The following is a 17,144-nucleotide window of genomic DNA, read 5'->3' on the forward strand; positions in this document are numbered from 1 at the left end:
TGTCTCTAAGAACTCAGGGAGACGTCAGGGTCTTCTGCTTCCCTGGGCCAAACCTCATAATAACATTGCAAAGTTCAGAGCATGGAGAAAACTACAGAGGCCTGCCTCAGGTTTCCATGGCAGCAGCCTTCCACGCCACTCTTGCTGGGATGACAGACAAATGGGAAGAGTGTGGGAGAAACAGGGGATGCCTGCTTAAAGATGAATCAGCAGCAGGCAAGCATGATGGCTCACACCTGACATCTTAGCACTTAGGGGCTTATGACAGCCACACTGGTTTCTCACCATCTGAAGTTTGCTTCCTGTGAAGTACAAAGTGGGGAGAAGTATACCCAAATCCCCTTCCGTATCGTGTCACCACACTGCATTTCCTCAGTTGTGACAAGTATCCGAGGCTATCACCAGAAGGAAAAAAAAAACATCATGAGAAAAATCACTCTTGATCCTTCAAATGGGTGTCTTGGCCATTTTCTTTTTGGTTGGTTGGGGCTTTTTGTTTTTTGGTTTGGCTTGGTTTGTTTGTTTGTTGTTTGAGACAGTCTAACTGTGTATCCCAGACTGCCCTGGAACTCACAGATCCACCTGCCTCTGCCTCTGAAGTGCTGGGATTGAAGGTGAGCAGGGCCACATCCAGCTTAACTTTATATTTAGGTTAGTATACAAAATATTGAGTTTCACTAGGTACCCCATTCGCAAAGTATTTGGTAGCATCTCTTCCCTTCCGGGCTGGTTACACAAACCCTTCTTGGGAACTAACTCACACACACTAGTGAAGTTCTAAGGTCAAGGCAGGTCTCTCTTGAGGATTTAATTTGGGGGTGGTGGGGTCGCTGCCGTGGCTCTGTTACAGACTCTTAAGACTAGAGTCATGCCCAAATTAAAATATTAAAAACAGACTTCTCACTCAGTGTGAGCTAGTACGCCTTCCTCTCCACACAAGCTCAAACAGCACACAGTCACTTCTTCAACAGATACACACTAAGGCACTAAAGGAGAAATCCACTGAGAGCATGTGTGAGCTTCAAATGTTCCAACATCAAAGGTGTAGTCAAAGAATGCAAAGAATATGGTATGCATGCACTTGGCGCTGAGGTACTGAGAGATACCAACTTCACGTCCTTAATCTACAATCAAGAATGTCATATCCCTAGGAGGGTTTTTTTTTTTTTTTTTCAGAGTGAATTATGAAAGATCCAAGAAACCCAGAAGAGCATCTGGGAGAAATCTTCTTGTCCAAATTGCTAAAATGTGTCACATGCAGCTACAAATGTGCCTGCCTGTGTTGTAACCTGGAGAGCTCTGAGCTACACTTCCTCCCACAGTACCACAGCCTGTGCCTCCTGCACTTCCTCTGCCTGCCCCACCTCTGCCTCCTCACCCATTTCCTTCCCTGCCTCGGCCTCTACTTCCTTCTCCGTCTCCTCCCCCACTGGTACTGACAGCTGTAGTGCTCAAATAACACAGTCCCATTAAAGCACAACAAGCTGGACCATTAACGAGACAGACGCATGCGTGCAATATCGAGAGAGCTACTGGAGGAGACATTAAGGAAGCCCAAGAGATTAACAAGAGAAGGAAGCAGATTAAACCATCACCAAAGGAGGACTTACCAGTCCCTGACTCTGACTTGTAATGAGTCACCATGAAGCCCAATGGCAAAGTGTTATCAACAAGGTAGAAATGTCTTAATTATCCCTAGCAGAAAGAAGCTAGAGGTCTGTAGAGACAACTCAGAGTGTTAGCACAGAGAGGATGGATCTGGAGAGATACCTCTGTGCTTCAGAGTGCACAGTGGGTTCTTGTACAGAACCTAAGTCCAGTTTCCAGTATACAGGTCATCGGTTCACAACTGCCTGTAACTCCAACTCTGGGGATTCGAAATCTCGGGCCTCTTCGGCCACGTGTACACTATCCACGTGTGTACAAATAATTTAACATAATTTAATTTTTAAAACAAGAAAGAAAGGGGACCTGGGGGAGAACTCTTCTCACAAGAAAACATAGAAATGGCAAGTGAGTGTCTTGCAGGCTTGGGAAGTTTCAGCTGGCACACTATAAAAGTCCATCTGAAGCTCTGTCACCTTAAAACAATTTTTTTTAATGTTTATTTATTTATTTGTGGGTGTTGGGCATGCGCCATTGAACCAAACCCATCTCTGCACTTTTCACAAGCACCTTTGATGAACAAAACACCAACTCTGCCTGATGTCCTGTGGTGATCCATGTGATACGTAGATGTCACCAAGTCGTTCTTGATGTAGCAGATTACTGTCTTAGTTACTTTTCTGTTGTGGTAATAAAACACCATGACCAACGCAACTTAGAGAAGAGATCATTTGGATCCAGAGGGATTAGAGTCCATCCCATCACAGCAGAAAAATGTGACGACAAGAACTAGGAACAGCGGAGAGTTCACATCTCAGAACGAGAGCAGGCAATGGTCTCAAGATCAGGTGCTGACACTGTTCCCCACTGAAACGTCTTAAACTGTGCCTCCACAATCCACAGCGCTCTCAGCGCTGTCTTCCAAGAACCTACTAGGATGGCTCATTAAGCCCTGATGATAACATTCAACCACTTTTCTTGGCCAAAGTTTCAAAGTCTTCCACAAAACAAACAAACAAACAAAAACAAAACGTAAGGTCATATCTGTCACAGCAATAGCCCATTCCCTGGTACCAACTTCTGCCTTAGTTACGTTTCTATTGCTGTGATAAAAAAAAACACCATGACCAAGACAACTTATAAAAAAGGAGTTATTTTGGGCTTACAGTTCCAGAGGGTTAAGGGCCCATTATCACCACCACAAAGAAGCAAGACAGCAAGCAGCAGGCACGGCAGCTTATCAGCTGAGAGCTAACATCCCAAACCATAAGAAGGAAACAGAGAGCTATCAGAAAATGGTCCAAAGGTTTGAGACCTCCAAGCTTGCCCTGAATAAAGCAACTCCTCCAGCAAGGCCACACCCCCTAAGCCTCCAAAAACAGTGCCACCACCTGGGACCAAGTATTCAAAGGCCTAAGAATATGAGGGATATTTCATTCAAACCACCTCACTATGTACAGACAGACTAATGCATTTCTATTGAAGAAGCCAAATATACAAGGTGACTATACATACTGCAATATAAAGTTTCTAGTTCCCAGTTTCTGTGATGATAAGATACCCAAAGATAAGAGACAACATTCTAAGTGTTATTTATTGGAACGGAATGACCCACTTTCAATTAGAAAGGCTGTTCAGACAGGAGTAGCTGACTTGAGTTTGTACTGCACAGGTGTAGTTATAACACTAAGAAAACAGCCTGGTTTCTGCTCACCCAGTGCAGCAGAGGTAACCAACAAGAAACCGCTCTTCAGCTTGTAAGGTTCATGCATTCACTACCATGCAACCCAGTAGCTCATGCAAACAGCACTTAGGGGCTAGGGAGGAGGAACTCAAGCTGAGATCTGGGATACACAGGAAGACCCTGCCTCAAAGCAAACGACCATAAATCTTGTAGACTTTCTTCTTCTTCGTCTTCTTTGTCTTCTTCATCTTCTTCATCGTCTTCTTCTTCTTTCTTCTTCTTCTTCTTCTTCTTCTTCTTCTTCTTCTTCTTCTTCTTCTTCTTCTTCTTCTTCTTCTTCTTCTCTTCCTCCTCCTCTTCTTCCTCCTCCTCTTCCTCCTTCTCCTCCTTCCTTATGTTTTTATTTATTCTGAGACATATCTCTTGTCATCCAGGCCAGCCTGGAACTTATTTCATCGCTGAGGAAACCTTGAACTTCTGATCCTGTTGCCTCTACCACTTGAGTTTTATGCCACGCTGCGGGTGTGTGTGTGCTACACGGGACTCTCCCACCTGAGCCACATCCTTGGCCCTCTAGATTTCAGTTTTGGAGAAAGAAAGCAGAGCATCCTCTAGCCAAATGTACTAGCTTTCCAAACGACTCTGAAGCACAGGCCCAACAGAACTTTGACAGCGAGCCACTCTTCAGGTTGTCCTGACTTCTCCACATGAGCTGTGGCACACGTGCACCCACACGTACATTCACAACACATGCATAGAAAATAAAGACAAATTGAACATTTTTAAATCAAAAGGACTCTAGCTATGTAAAGAGATGTACACGTCCAAATGCCGTTTTTAATACCTTAAGTGAATGTTTCTAGCCTTCTATTCGTCTCACTGCTTTTGTGTTCGTTTGTTTTGTTTTATTTTGTTTCTTGTATTTTTAATGCTCAGGACTGAACGCTAAGCCTCACATATGCCAAGCACTAAACTCCACCCTCAGACTTTATATTCCTTAATTTTTGTATTTGTTGTTCACATGCATAGAGCTGAGTGAATGTTCCAAACACTTCAACATGGGCCTTTTATTTTCTGGGGTGTCTGGTCAAGGATTCTCTAAGGTCCCTAGCAGGCTTCCCGTGGACCCTGGTCCTACCTCAGAATCCCATATACCAACAGCAGTAAAAAAATCATATGTCACTAGATTTTATACTTTCTTGTTAGTCTAAAATTGTCATGTTTAGTAAATAAAAATCAAGACACACAATTGGGTTTGAATTTCATATAACAAATAACTTCTTAAGCACAAGTATGTCCCATTAAACAACAAATAACTATTTCGGGAGCTACAGAAAGAACCCAAGGGGCCATGCATGCCAGACACACGCTTTGCCACTGAGCCCCAGGGAGCCTCTTATCTCCAAGTCCCCAGTGCTGGGATACAGATGCACGTCACCATGCCTGGCTGGGATACAGATGCATGTCACCATGACTGGCTGGGATACAGATGCACATCACCATGCCTGGCTGGGATACAGATGCACGTTACCATGCCTGGCTCTTACACAGGCGCTGGATCTCACCTCAGGTGTGCATGCTCACACACCCAGCACTTTACCCACTAAACCATCTCCCCAGCTCCTAAGTTTTACTGTAGACTTACATTGTACCACCAGAATGCCCTATAAATTGTGTGGTTTCATTACACTATTCCTTATCATGGGTTTCTAGTGTTTAAGATTGAATGGCAAGGGAGTTGGAGAGATGGCTCGGCAGTCGAGATCACCTGCTGCTCTTTCAGAGAACCCTGGTTCAATTCCCAGCACCCACAAGTCATCTCACAACATGTATAACTCCAGTTCCAGGCATCGAACACCCTATTCTGGCCCCAACAGGTACTTACGTGTACATACCTACAGACATGTACACATGATGAAAAATAAATCTTTAAAAAAAATGTTTAAATTGAATGATATACAAAAAATGTAAGCTATGAAGGTAAATTAGGTTATATTTTAAATAAAGATTACCAAAAACCTTTAAATAATCAAAAACTGGGGTGGAGAGATGATTCAGTTGGGCACAGACAGATTGCTGGCAATCTGACAACCCGAGTCCAATCTCAGGGACCCACACAGTGTTAGGAGTCAACTGGTTCCCTTGAACTGTCCTCTGACCTTCCCTCATGAGCTGTGACACACGTGCACCCACACACATATGTGTAACACATGCACACAAAATCAACACAAATGTAATACCTTTTAAATAACAATTACTCTAGCACTGTAAAGATATGTAAAAGTCCAAAGGACTATTTGAGGAAAATATACACAAAAATCAGAGTGGCAAAGTGACCTGGGGTCTCCGATGAGAAAGTGCAGCTCACATAACTTCAAACTGAAAAGACTCCTCCTTGGCCCCACCGTGTGCAGAGCCCAGGAGCAGCAGCCAGCATGAGTTACCTGCATACGGGTACTGGTATGGCACGGCATACGCCTGCCCGTTGGCAGCATAGACAACTTGAGTTCCTGCTGGGTATGCGCCACTGTATGGACCATAGCTGTAGACCTGGAAGGAGAGGAAGTCCCATGAGAAATACAATTTTGAGGGAGGGGCTGGTGAGATGACTCAGTGGGTAAAGTCACTGGCCACCTAGCCTGATGACGTGCTTTGTGTCCCTGAAACTCACGTAGTAGGATGAGCTGAGTCCTAAAACGTATCCTCTGTTAGCAATGATGAAGGAACATACTTAAGTGAGCAGGAGTGCGTGGGGATGGAGAGGGGTGACACGCATGGGGGGTACTGGAGGAAGAAAGGGGAGACAAGAGATGATGTGATGAAACATACATACATACATGTATGCATACAAACATGTATACATAAATACACGTATACATGCATACATGTATATATAAATGGGTGTACCCTGACCTCCACAGGTATGCTGTGGCGTATCCTAGATTGAATAATGAAGATGTTGGTAACTCAGAAATCCCAATGAGTACAGACAGAAAAGCGGGGAGGAAAAGTTTGCTCTCTGTGCCCATAGAGCCAATAACTCCTCTACTCTGTGCAAACACTAAGAACTGACTTCAGGAACACCCTATTCCTATCCACAAAGGTCAGAGGTGGAAGGCCTAACCAGCATGTGCTACAACAGCCTCAACTACAACTACGACAGCTACAGCAAGCCTCCCCTGCTCCTTTAGTTGGTCTAGAACTCTCTATGTAGGCAAGGCTGACCTCAAACTCACAAAGATCCATGTGCTTCTGCTGTATGAAGTTTAAAGGTGTGCACCACCATACTCAGCTTGGGAAAGGATTTTTTGATACAGGGTTTCTCTGTGTTGCCCTGGCTGTCCTGGAACTCAAATTATAGACCAGGCTGGCCTCAAACTCATGGAGAACTGCCTGATTCTGCCTCCCGACTGCTGGGATTAAAGGCATGCATACCTGGCCTTCTGGAAAGGATTTTAAAGTAATTATTATAAAAATCTTTCAGTTAGCAATTATGAAATGAACATACTTAATTGGAAAAAAAAAAAAAAAAAAACCTCTACCAAAAATAAAAACTTATAAGAAAAGATCAGTATAATATATACTGTATAGTAATATACAAAGAATACAAATTCTGGAACTAGCTAGGGTGTGGTGCTGCACACTTGTAATCCCAGAGTTTGGGAAGAAGAAAGTGATCAAGAGTTTACAGCACCCACATGGGGGCTCACAGCTGCCCATAACTCCAGTTGCAGGGGATCTGATGCCCTCTTCTGGCCTCTATGGGTACTGCACATATGTGGTGCTTACAAATCGTTACAGGCAAAACACACATACACATAAAATAAGTATATCTTTTAAAAATAGACAGTTATATACAACCACTTGAAAATAATGGAATACTTATATTTATATAATATTTATAATCTGACATGTATTAAGTTATTATGCTGAAAACTGTAAAATATTGATAAAACAAAAATTAAAAAAAAAAAAAAACCAAAAAACCAAAAATAAACTAAAGAAAGCCAAGAATAAAAGCAAAGAGAGAAATTGAGAAGTCTGCGAAGCTCAGGGCAGCAAACCAGACTTCTCTCTAAACATGATGCGTTAGCTTATGGCAGCTTTGGTCAAAAACCTTGCAAGGTTTTGCAGTTAACATAGATAAACGGATTCAGGGCTGGCCAGATGGCTCGTTGGATAAAGGTGCTTACTGCCAAGCCTGATGACTCAAGTTTAATCTGCAGGACTCACAGAATGAAAGGAGAGAACCAACTCTCAAGTTGTCCTCTGACCTCTATCTGTGCACTGTAGATGTAGGCACTACATGTATACAGACACAGACACATACACACATGTACATACATGCTAACACATATACACACACATACCTTAATACATTTATAAACTGTGGGTGAGATAGCTCAGTGGTAAAGAATTTGCCTAGTATTATGTGAAGCCTTGAGTTTAATCTCTACAACAACAAATAACACACATGTCTAATCTCCATTCAACCTGCACCCTTCAGTCACAGGTGGAGGGCATTATAACCAGGCCTCAGGCCCTAGAGAGATTTCCATACTAATGAGGTACCTGAAGGCCAGAGGGTGGAGCCAATTAAGCTTTCTTCCCCAGACCCTCCCCCTTCTCTCCCTCCCTATTTAACTCAGGTCTGCCCTGGGTTTTACGGGGGTGTGCATCCAGATCCATCCACCATCCGTCATGCCAATAAACCGGTTTTGGAAACTCAAGGACTTTCTCATGTGTTGGGGCTGCACCGTGAGGAGCTGTGGAGAGGCCTTTAGTTAGTGAGCAGCCGGGCTTAACTTCCAGCTGGAGGAACCCAGAGCGTTCCCAGCCAACTATACACAGCCTGGCGAGAGGAACCCTGCGGTTCTCCAGCCAGCAATTACCAACACACACACACATTAGGTTTTCTGTTTATTTTGAGATAGACTCTCTAGATTAAGCTGTCCTCCTATGTAGTAGCCAAGAAGGATCTTGATCTCCTAATTGCCCTGCCCCTACCTCCCAAGCACTCAGAGTCCAGATGTGTGCTGCCAACCCCAGTCTATGCAGTGCTGGGGACCAAAACCTCCAGCTCAGTAGGCAAACGCCCCATCAGCTGAGCCACATCACCAGCTCCAAGAGTTCCTTTATTTCATCTAAGCAAAGAGGAATACTCTGTGATAAAAAGGGAAGATTTGGAGTGTTATTTCTAATTTCCCTGAGACTGACTTAAGATTAAGATCAAAACGACAACCAAAACCAGAAGAAACGAGACCAACGGAAATGGGAAAGCAGCAGAGAGCCCGGCTTCCCTCAGTTGTATGCTCTCTGCTCAGACTCCCTACCTCAGGGGTCGGTGTAGCGTAGGCCGCATAGGGAGGCGGCGAAGCGGCCACTGCAGTCTCTTCAGACAGGATTGCTGAGCCAACGTAAGCCTGTGGGAGACAAGAGAGCTAAGACCAACAGCACATTTACTCAGCAAAGGAAAGATCACGAAGGGCTTCTCCTGCGAGTCCAGGGGCAGCCTACAGCCTACTAAAACACCCTCTGAGCTCAGCAGCCAGTCCTGGCTCAGCCCCTTGCCAGAGAGGAGCACTCCTGGCCTGGGAAGTTGCCGAGGTGGCCCTGCCACCAATGCCTTTTAGACCTTGGGCACAATCAGAAGTGCACCGGGAGCATGCTCTTCTGTAGTTCAAAACCTATGACCCAGTGAAAAGAAAAAAATAATAACTCTTTAAAAAAAAAACAAAAAAACAAGCCGGGTGGTGGTGGTGCACGCCTTTAATCCCAGCACTTGGGAGGCAGAGGCAGGCGGATTTCTGAGTTTGAGGCCAGCCTGGTCTATAGAGTGAGTTCCAGGACAGCCAGAACTACACAGAGAAACCCTGTCTCCAAAAACCAAAAAACAAAAACCAAATAAATAAATAATAAAATAAATAAATAAATAAAAAACAAAAAACAACCCACCCGCAGAACTGCACAGGAATTTTGCTAACTGCATCGATTACTGATACTGATTTCCAGGGCAGGGGTTATTCATGAAAGAAAGGAGTGTGGGGTGAGTTCTCAGTTAAAGTATCTCTGGCCAACAAAGGCAGCGGACACTGGGCCTTTTGACTTTATTTGCCACTGGCACAAGTTCTTCTGTAAGCCTGATCTACTTTTCTATTTTTCTATTTTTCTCTATAAATATATTGGAAAAAATAGAGCTCCATCTAAGAATGAAAATGCCGATCACAAAGGTCTTGGGCACGAGGAGGCACTGCCAGGGATACAACGGGATTTACGGTTTCTCTATCTCCTGTGGTCAGAATTAGTATTAGGGATATGGACAAGGAAAAAAAGGTCTTAGTGTTTTGAGGCTGGAATCTGTTTGTTTGTTTGTTTGTTTGTTTGTTTCTGGGAGGGTTGTTTGTTTTGTTTCTTTGGTTGGTTAGTTGGTTCGTGTTTGTTTATTTGTTTGTTTGTTTTGGCTTTTCAAGACAGGGTTTCTCTGTGTAATAGCTCTTGCTGTCCTGTACTAGGTCTGTAGACCAGGCTGGCTTCGAACTCACAGAGAGATCCACCTTTGCCTCCCAACTGCTGGGATTAAAGCCATCATACCTGGAGGAGATCTTATGGACGAAGTGGGCACCATGGTTCTCTTTGAACTTGTACTTCAAAATAGAGCAGAATTCAAGGTGCCTCAAACCTGGAGAGAGGTGACCACGGCCAGATGACACTGGACTTGCCATGCCTGGCTGAGGAAGGTGTTGTCTTAGTTTCTCACTACTCTGACAAAATAACCTGATGGGAGCAACTCAGAGGAGAAAGTTTGTTCTGATTTACAATTCTAGAGGAACACAGTCCATCATGGTGGGGAAGGTGTGGCAGGGGGCAGGGGAGGCAAGATAGAAGGAGCAAGAGAAAACTGGTTACATTGCATCCAGGATCAGGACTGAATAGAAGTCAAGTCAGGCTCAAGACAAATCCTCAGTGACCTGGTGACACCCTGTTTTCCAGGGAGGCTCCACCTAAAGACTCAGTAACTTCCCTAAACTACTCCATCAGCTGGCAACCAAGTGAGTCTACAGGGGCTGTTTCATATCAGACCACAACAGGAGCCTCTTACCATATCTGGTGATCACTGTTACCAAGAGGCCCCTGCCCTGCTCTGCTCAGGAAGCAGTGTGTGGACAGGAGACCCCCTCTCTCTCTTCCATTTCCCTCTCCCAGCCTCCTGTTCTCCAGTTTGTTACACAGACTCGGGATGTACAAACATAGCTGGAACAACCATGGGCAACTTACTGTGTTCGTTCTGGAATCCTGCAGTGTAAACTTCCATGCCCTGGAGAAAATGACAAACAGGGTTCTCAGAGGTAATCCAACATTCCAACAATTCTTAAATGCAGACAAGCCTCAGCATTCCTGGAAAGCTTCTGTATAAAGAGGGATGGCTAGCCCATAATCCCAGCATTTAGGAGGCTTAAACAGGAGGACTACCATGAGCTTTAGGTCAACCTGGGTTGTAGATTAAGACCTTGTCTCATACCACCCCATCCACACCAAAATAAACAAAATAAAACAAAACTTCAGGCCTTATTCCAAGACCCACCAAATCATCTCTTGCTCAAGACATGAACTGAGAAAGCATGTATATTTAAAGAACAGATTTACAGTATATACGATCTAAAACATAATATAAACGGTTTAGTATTTTCATCTCTTTAATAAATGCAAAACGTAGTTGAGCAGTGGTAGCACATGACTTTAATCCAGAACTTGGAAGGCAGAGGCAGGCAAATCTCTAAGTTTGAGGTTAGCCTGGTCTACAGAGCAAGATGCAGGGCAGTCAGGGCTACACAGAGAAACCCTGTCATGGGGGGAAAAAAGTGCAATGTTCTGTAAGTTATCCCATCAGCAGCCAAGACTGGCTTGAAACCAACTATGTAGTCCAGGCTAATCCCAAATACAAGATCTTCCCACCCCAGCCTACTGAGTGTGGGAATTCAGGGACACTTAACCCCTGCTTTTCTTATAATGGCTATACTGTGTTCCCATGATACGGAAAGATTTTGATTGGCAGCTGTCTTAGACAGAATTACTACCACTGTGATACAACACCATGAGCAAAAGCAACGTGGGAAATACTTCCACATCATAGTTCATTATCCAAAGCAGGTGGGATAGAAACTCAAGCTGGAACCTGAAGGCAGGAGCTGATGCAGAGACCATGGAAGGTGCTGCTTCCTGGCTTGCTCTCCATGGCTTGCTCAGCCTTCTTTCTTACAGATTCCAGCACCACCAGCCCAGGGATGGCACCCATCCAACATCAATCACTGATTAAGAAAGTGCCCTACAGGCTTGCCTGCAACCCAATCTTATGGAGACATTTTCTCGATTGAGGCTCTCTCCTCTCCATTGTCAAGCTTCTGTCAAGTTGCAATAAAACTAGCCAGCAAACTGGCAACAATTTTACTATTGAAAAGACTGGTCCACTCCAGACCCTCCCACCTCCACAGTTCAAATGCTGGGGTGACAGGTGTCCCCCAGTATGGCCTGCTTCCCCTGACCACTTCCTTATGATGATCCCCAATGAACAGCTCAGCCAAAGGATGCATCCGTCTCAATAGATAGATATATAGGTAGATAGATAGATAGATAGATAGATAGACAGACAGACAGACAGACATACAGAGAGATACATATATACAAACATACATACATACACACACATACACACAAACACTCCCTTTCTCTTCACTTGATGGTTAAAGGAGACAATCCAGATTCCTTTCCCCATCTTCCCTCAGACGTCTCTGTTATCATGGATTAAACCCCTCAGACGTCTCTGTTATCATGGATTAAACGTTGTGCCTTCAAAAGATACACTGAAGTTAGGGTCCTCCGCACTGATAAGTGTGGCTCACCAAGAAATAAGGGCTTTGCACATGAAATCAAATGAAAATGGGGTCCTCAGTCCAACATGTCTGGTTTGGGCAAGAGGCAAGCAAGGTTCCCACAGACACAGGGAATGGCCTTCAGAGGAGCTGACCTCACTTCTGACCACTAGGGCCCTGAGGCACCAGCTCTGGCTGTGGTGTCAGAACAGACTTAGACACTGCGTTTCCAATATATTCTGTGTTGTCTTTCTGACATCTTATTTCAGTTATATTTCTGATCAACAAACTGAATCAACAGCCAGACTTTACATTTTCTGCCCATCATCACTGCTTAGTCTTCCTTTTTCCCTCAGTACTTTTATTACAATTGTGTGTGTGTGTGTGTGTGTGTGTGTGTGTGTGTGTGTTTTAATCTGCATTTGAAGTCATTATCTTGTATACCAGAGAATGCATGTGCTGGTCAAAGGACATCTTTCAAGAATCATTTTCTCCTAAGACCTTGGGGAACTGGAATAGAATAATAAAAGTGAACTTTGGGAGTCACTAAACTTCCAGTAATTTATCACAGGAACATAGAACAACCAATATGCAATATGGGTTACTTAACCTATCTGCCTTCCAATTTCTGGTGCCTGGAGCAACACCCACATGGTCAGACATGGCAAGGATAAGGCAGCATCTTCAAAGCAGTTAGCTAAATGCCTGGAGCAAAGTCAGTGTCCGGTTTTTGTTAGCTTAAATTGCTAAATGGCAATGCAGTTCTATTTTATAAAAGGAGCAAATTACTCTGACACTCAGTTGTTTCTCCATTGATCTGGAGGGAAGTCATATCTCTACCAGGATACAGCATTTAAGAGTCACTGATGGCATAGAGATTAAATAGTATTCTTGCAAAGAACAAGAATTGGATTGCCTGCCGGGCGGTGGTGGCGCACGCCTTGAATCCCAGCACTTGGGAGGCAGAGGCAGGCGGATTTCTGAGTTCGAGGCCAGCCTGGTCTACAGAGTGAGTTCCAGGACAGCCAGGGCTACACAGAGAAACCCTGTCTCGAAAAACCAAAAAAAAAAAAAAAAAAAAAAAAAAAATGGATTGCCAGACACACATCAGTTAGATTGCCACCATTTGTAACTCTAGTTCCAGGGAATTTTGACACTGGTTTCTGGCCTCTGAAGGCACCCAAATATGTATACATACACACATACACACATACACACTACACACACACACACACATACACACACACATACTTTTTAATTTTAATAAAAATTTAAAAAATAAATCCTAAATAAAACTTTTAAAAAAGTTGATTCAGACACTGTGGCACATGCCTTTAATACAAACAATGGGGATGCAGGGGTAAATGAATCTCTGCTGAGTTTGAAGTCTACATAGTGAGTTAGCTCCAGTGAAAACTAACACTCTCTCTCTCTCTCTCTCTCTCTCTCTCTCTCTCTCTCTTTCTCTCTCTCTCTCCCTCCCTCTTTCCCTCCTTCCTTCTCTCTTTTTCTTTCTACCTCTCTCTCAACCCTAGAGGTTTAGTCTATTATCATGGCAGAGAACATGGCAGCACACAGACAGATACAGGGAGTAGTTGAGACCACCATCTTAGTTCACAGGCAGAGAGAGTCTGGGCTTGGCATGTGTTTTTGAGACCTTAAAACTCACCCCCAATGACACATTCTTCCAACAAGGCCACACCTCCTCGTCCTTTTCAAATAACACCCATACTTGAGGACTAAGCATTCAAACATATGAGCTTATGGGGGCTGTTCTTATTCAAACCACCACACTGCTTGAGCAGAAGGGACAGAAATCAGAATCAAGGGCACTCAGGAGATGGCTCTGTGGGTAAAAGCATCACCCATGGAAACATAAGGACCTGAGTTTGAATCCCCAGAACTCACGTTTAAAAAGTTCAGATGTGTAGCACTATAGTATGTGATACAGCACTCCTCTGGAGAGATGAGGACTAGAGACAAGAGAATCTCCGGGACATCATGGGAAAATGTAATGAAAAATCAATAAAACCAGTCTCAAAAACAAGGTGCAAGACGAGGACCAATACAGAAACTGTCTTCTGACCTCCACCCTTGCACAGCACACACGTGTCTTTACACATGCACACAGACATGTATACACACTGTGCACACACATACACACACACACACACACACACACACACATAATTAGATCCAAGAAAAATCCTCATTGTGTTTCTCCCAGAGCCCCAGCCTGGAGGGAGTCTCTCCTCCCACTCTCTTCCCTTCCTAACAAAGGGAAATTAGAGCAGAAAACACTCTGCCAATTAAACACAATAAGGTCAGCACTCACAGGCAATCGTCTGTGCTCTCTGCACAGAGACTGATGGTCTTCCCGTCTCGGCAAACGATCTGCAGCAGACAGTCTCTGGGCTTCCCATCTGGAGGCTGGATGTCTAGGAGAAACAAGCAGAACGGGGGAGTAATCCATAGCTTGGGTTCTGCCTGGTTTTGTTTTGTTTTTCCTCTTATGTATTCTTAGACCTAACAACTCAGAGAAGTGAAGACTGAGACTGCATAATACTGCATGGGAAACAGCCTGGGGCCTAACTCAGAATCGGAAGGTAATCTACCGGCCGGCTGCAAAGGAAGATGGCATTTGCTCCCTGTAAAATGAATATAGGGAAAGATGACTGACCCCTGCATCCACTGCACTACATCCTGCTTCCAAGAAACTGATAAGACTACCACACATACACACACACACAAACATTGTCTAAATCAGAAAATCAGCATGACCTAAGAGGGTCCCACCTTTCTAGGAGTTGTTAGCAATCTGCTTCCCTCTCCCCAGATGAAGTGATGCAGGCTGGGCTGAACTCCAGTGGGGGGAAAATATCTATCTGTCATGAAGTTCAGGATGTGACTGCCCAAGCCCCATTACGACTGCCCTGCCTGGACAGAGTCCAATTTGACATTGGAAGCAGACGCATTAAGGACGGTAGGGTGGTGGTCCTGGGCACAGCTTACCCCGACACTCATGCCCCGTGCGGATATTGATGCAGTCCACGGGCATGTGGACCTTATCCTCTATGCTCTGCCTAGTCTGGTCATCGTAGTAGATCAGGTGACCATCTGACCACAGGTCGAACCAGTTCTTCTTCCAGCGTTTCAGAATGGTGCCTGGGGGCAAATAGAGAGAGGTGGCTTTGGGTTAGAACGACAAAGGCCGCCCCCAGTGTGCAGCAGGCACAGAAGAGACCATCCATCGGCACAGAATCAATGAAAGCAATCTACCGAGCTGGCAGTGGAAACAGACAGGGCCTGGCCACACCCACTTTAACAGTGTGGGCACCAGAAGTCTGCCAGTGAAGACTGTAACCCTCCAAGGGAGCACTGAGGAAAAGGGAGAGGAACACATGTAAAAGCCAAAGGGTAGAAAAGAAGCCTGCCCTCTGGATACAATATGACCACTGTACCCGTGAGCTCCCCAGCTGTGGATACCTACACAAGGCCCACACAAGACTGGGCCTTGCAACATTCCATCACAGATGGGAAAAACATATGTAAAAATGATAATGACAATAGACAATATAACTTCAAAAAAAAAAATCTCACCTTCCAGACCATGACACTGCTCAAAGAGAAACCGGAAACTTTACAAAGGACTTGTCCTTGACTCTGAGCAAGGTGCCCCTTCACCCCTATCCACAGGAGGTTGGGAGCACAAAACTCAAGAGAAGGTAGTCCTCCGGGTCTGCGGCTACTCTCCGAGATACCAGGTAAGGGCAGTATTACTCACTCTAGGCTAAGACTACCCATAGACCTCCAGAGCACAGCACAGCTCCAAGTGGAGAAGAAGTAGCTGGCTCTCCCTGCTTGCTAGCCTATTATTTGAGTGGCAGACTAGGAAACAAACAGCTGGTCCACAGTAGCCATGTCTAGGAGACTGGACCTCAAGCCAAAGAACCAAGTTTCCTCTGGAGACAAAGATTTGCTAAACTTGTGCACCCACCAAGGCAAGTCTCCCCACTGATCCTTCTCGGGTCCCAGATAGGACAGGTCATTTCCCACACACAGAGGCCAGAGACAGGGAAGCCAAGCTTACTCAGACCTAGCCACCTCAAGTCAGCCATTAGTAATAAAGTACAGGAGAAGGGGAGCGGAGCAGAGCCCTCCTTCTTTCCTGGTTCCTATCAGCTCCACATTTTCACAAGGACTGTCAGAGAGCTCTAACGATTCCCAGAGGAGATGCATGGCAAGGGCATTAACCAGACGTGACTGTTTGCAAACATGATCATCTGTTTTAGGGTTCTCCGGTGTTTCTACTCACTTTGTCGCAATAACCATCCACTCTTCACGAACGCCATCTCTTCAGCTGTGGGAGAAAGAGAAGACAGGTTCGGGATCAAGAGTGAGGAAAAGAATGATTCACCTGGCTCGTTTTACCCCCTCCGCTCACCCCACCCCGGTGTGAGCCGAGGAACAACCCAAAGACACATGACCTCACACTACTTGACATTTATCAAGGCCTCCTCCAAGGGTCTATACCACCCACTCTTCCACCTCCTGAGTCCCAATAGACTCAGGGCAGCTCCAAAAATACTGACACTCGACTCTACTGAGGACTTGAGGCTTCGCACGACACACTCAAGTGTCCTAGAGACCTGGAGTCCAGCTGCCTCAGCCTAACTCCAATATGTTCCACAGACTAACATGTCTGGTCATTCCTCACCAGTATCAGATGAGTAGCTATTTCAAGGAAGAAAACCTTGGGTCTTCAAGAAAAACACTGAGAGATTTAATTCCATAAAAATAGACTGGAGAGATTGTTCCACACGCCCTGCTCTCCCAGAGGACCCCAGTGTTGTTCCCAGCACCTACATGTCAGTTTACAACCACTTGGAACTCCAGTTTCAGGGGATCTGACCCCCTCTTCTCTCCTCCACAGCCACTGCATGCAGATGATACACTTACAATACACACAGACAAAACACCCACACACA

General features: G+C 44.9%; 1 protein-coding gene across 2 annotated transcripts in view; it reads right to left on the bottom strand.

The window, feature by feature from the left end:
- The window catches only part of Plekhb2 (pleckstrin homology domain containing B2), a 31,295-nt gene that overhangs the window by 4,589 nt on the left and 9,562 nt on the right, over positions 1 to 17,144 (bottom strand). For both annotated transcript variants that reach the window (XM_034521305.2, XM_076915084.1), the window contains exons 2-7: positions 16,472 to 16,516; positions 15,169 to 15,321; positions 14,492 to 14,594; positions 10,565 to 10,604; positions 8,623 to 8,712; positions 5,734 to 5,839 (exon numbers count right to left, since the gene is read on the bottom strand). In XM_034521305.2, the coding sequence (XP_034377196.1) occupies positions 5,734 to 5,839; positions 8,623 to 8,712; positions 10,565 to 10,604; positions 14,492 to 14,594; positions 15,169 to 15,321; positions 16,472 to 16,508 (529 nt within the window). In that variant the 5' untranslated portion in view covers positions 16,509 to 16,516. The remainder of the gene's footprint in view (positions 1 to 5,733; positions 5,840 to 8,622; positions 8,713 to 10,564; positions 10,605 to 14,491; positions 14,595 to 15,168; positions 15,322 to 16,471; positions 16,517 to 17,144) is intronic.

Source organism: Arvicanthis niloticus, chromosome 17 (assembly GCF_011762505.2).
Source record: "Arvicanthis niloticus isolate mArvNil1 chromosome 17, mArvNil1.pat.X, whole genome shotgun sequence".
NCBI classification, from domain to species: Eukaryota; Metazoa; Chordata; class Mammalia; order Rodentia; family Muridae; genus Arvicanthis; species Arvicanthis niloticus.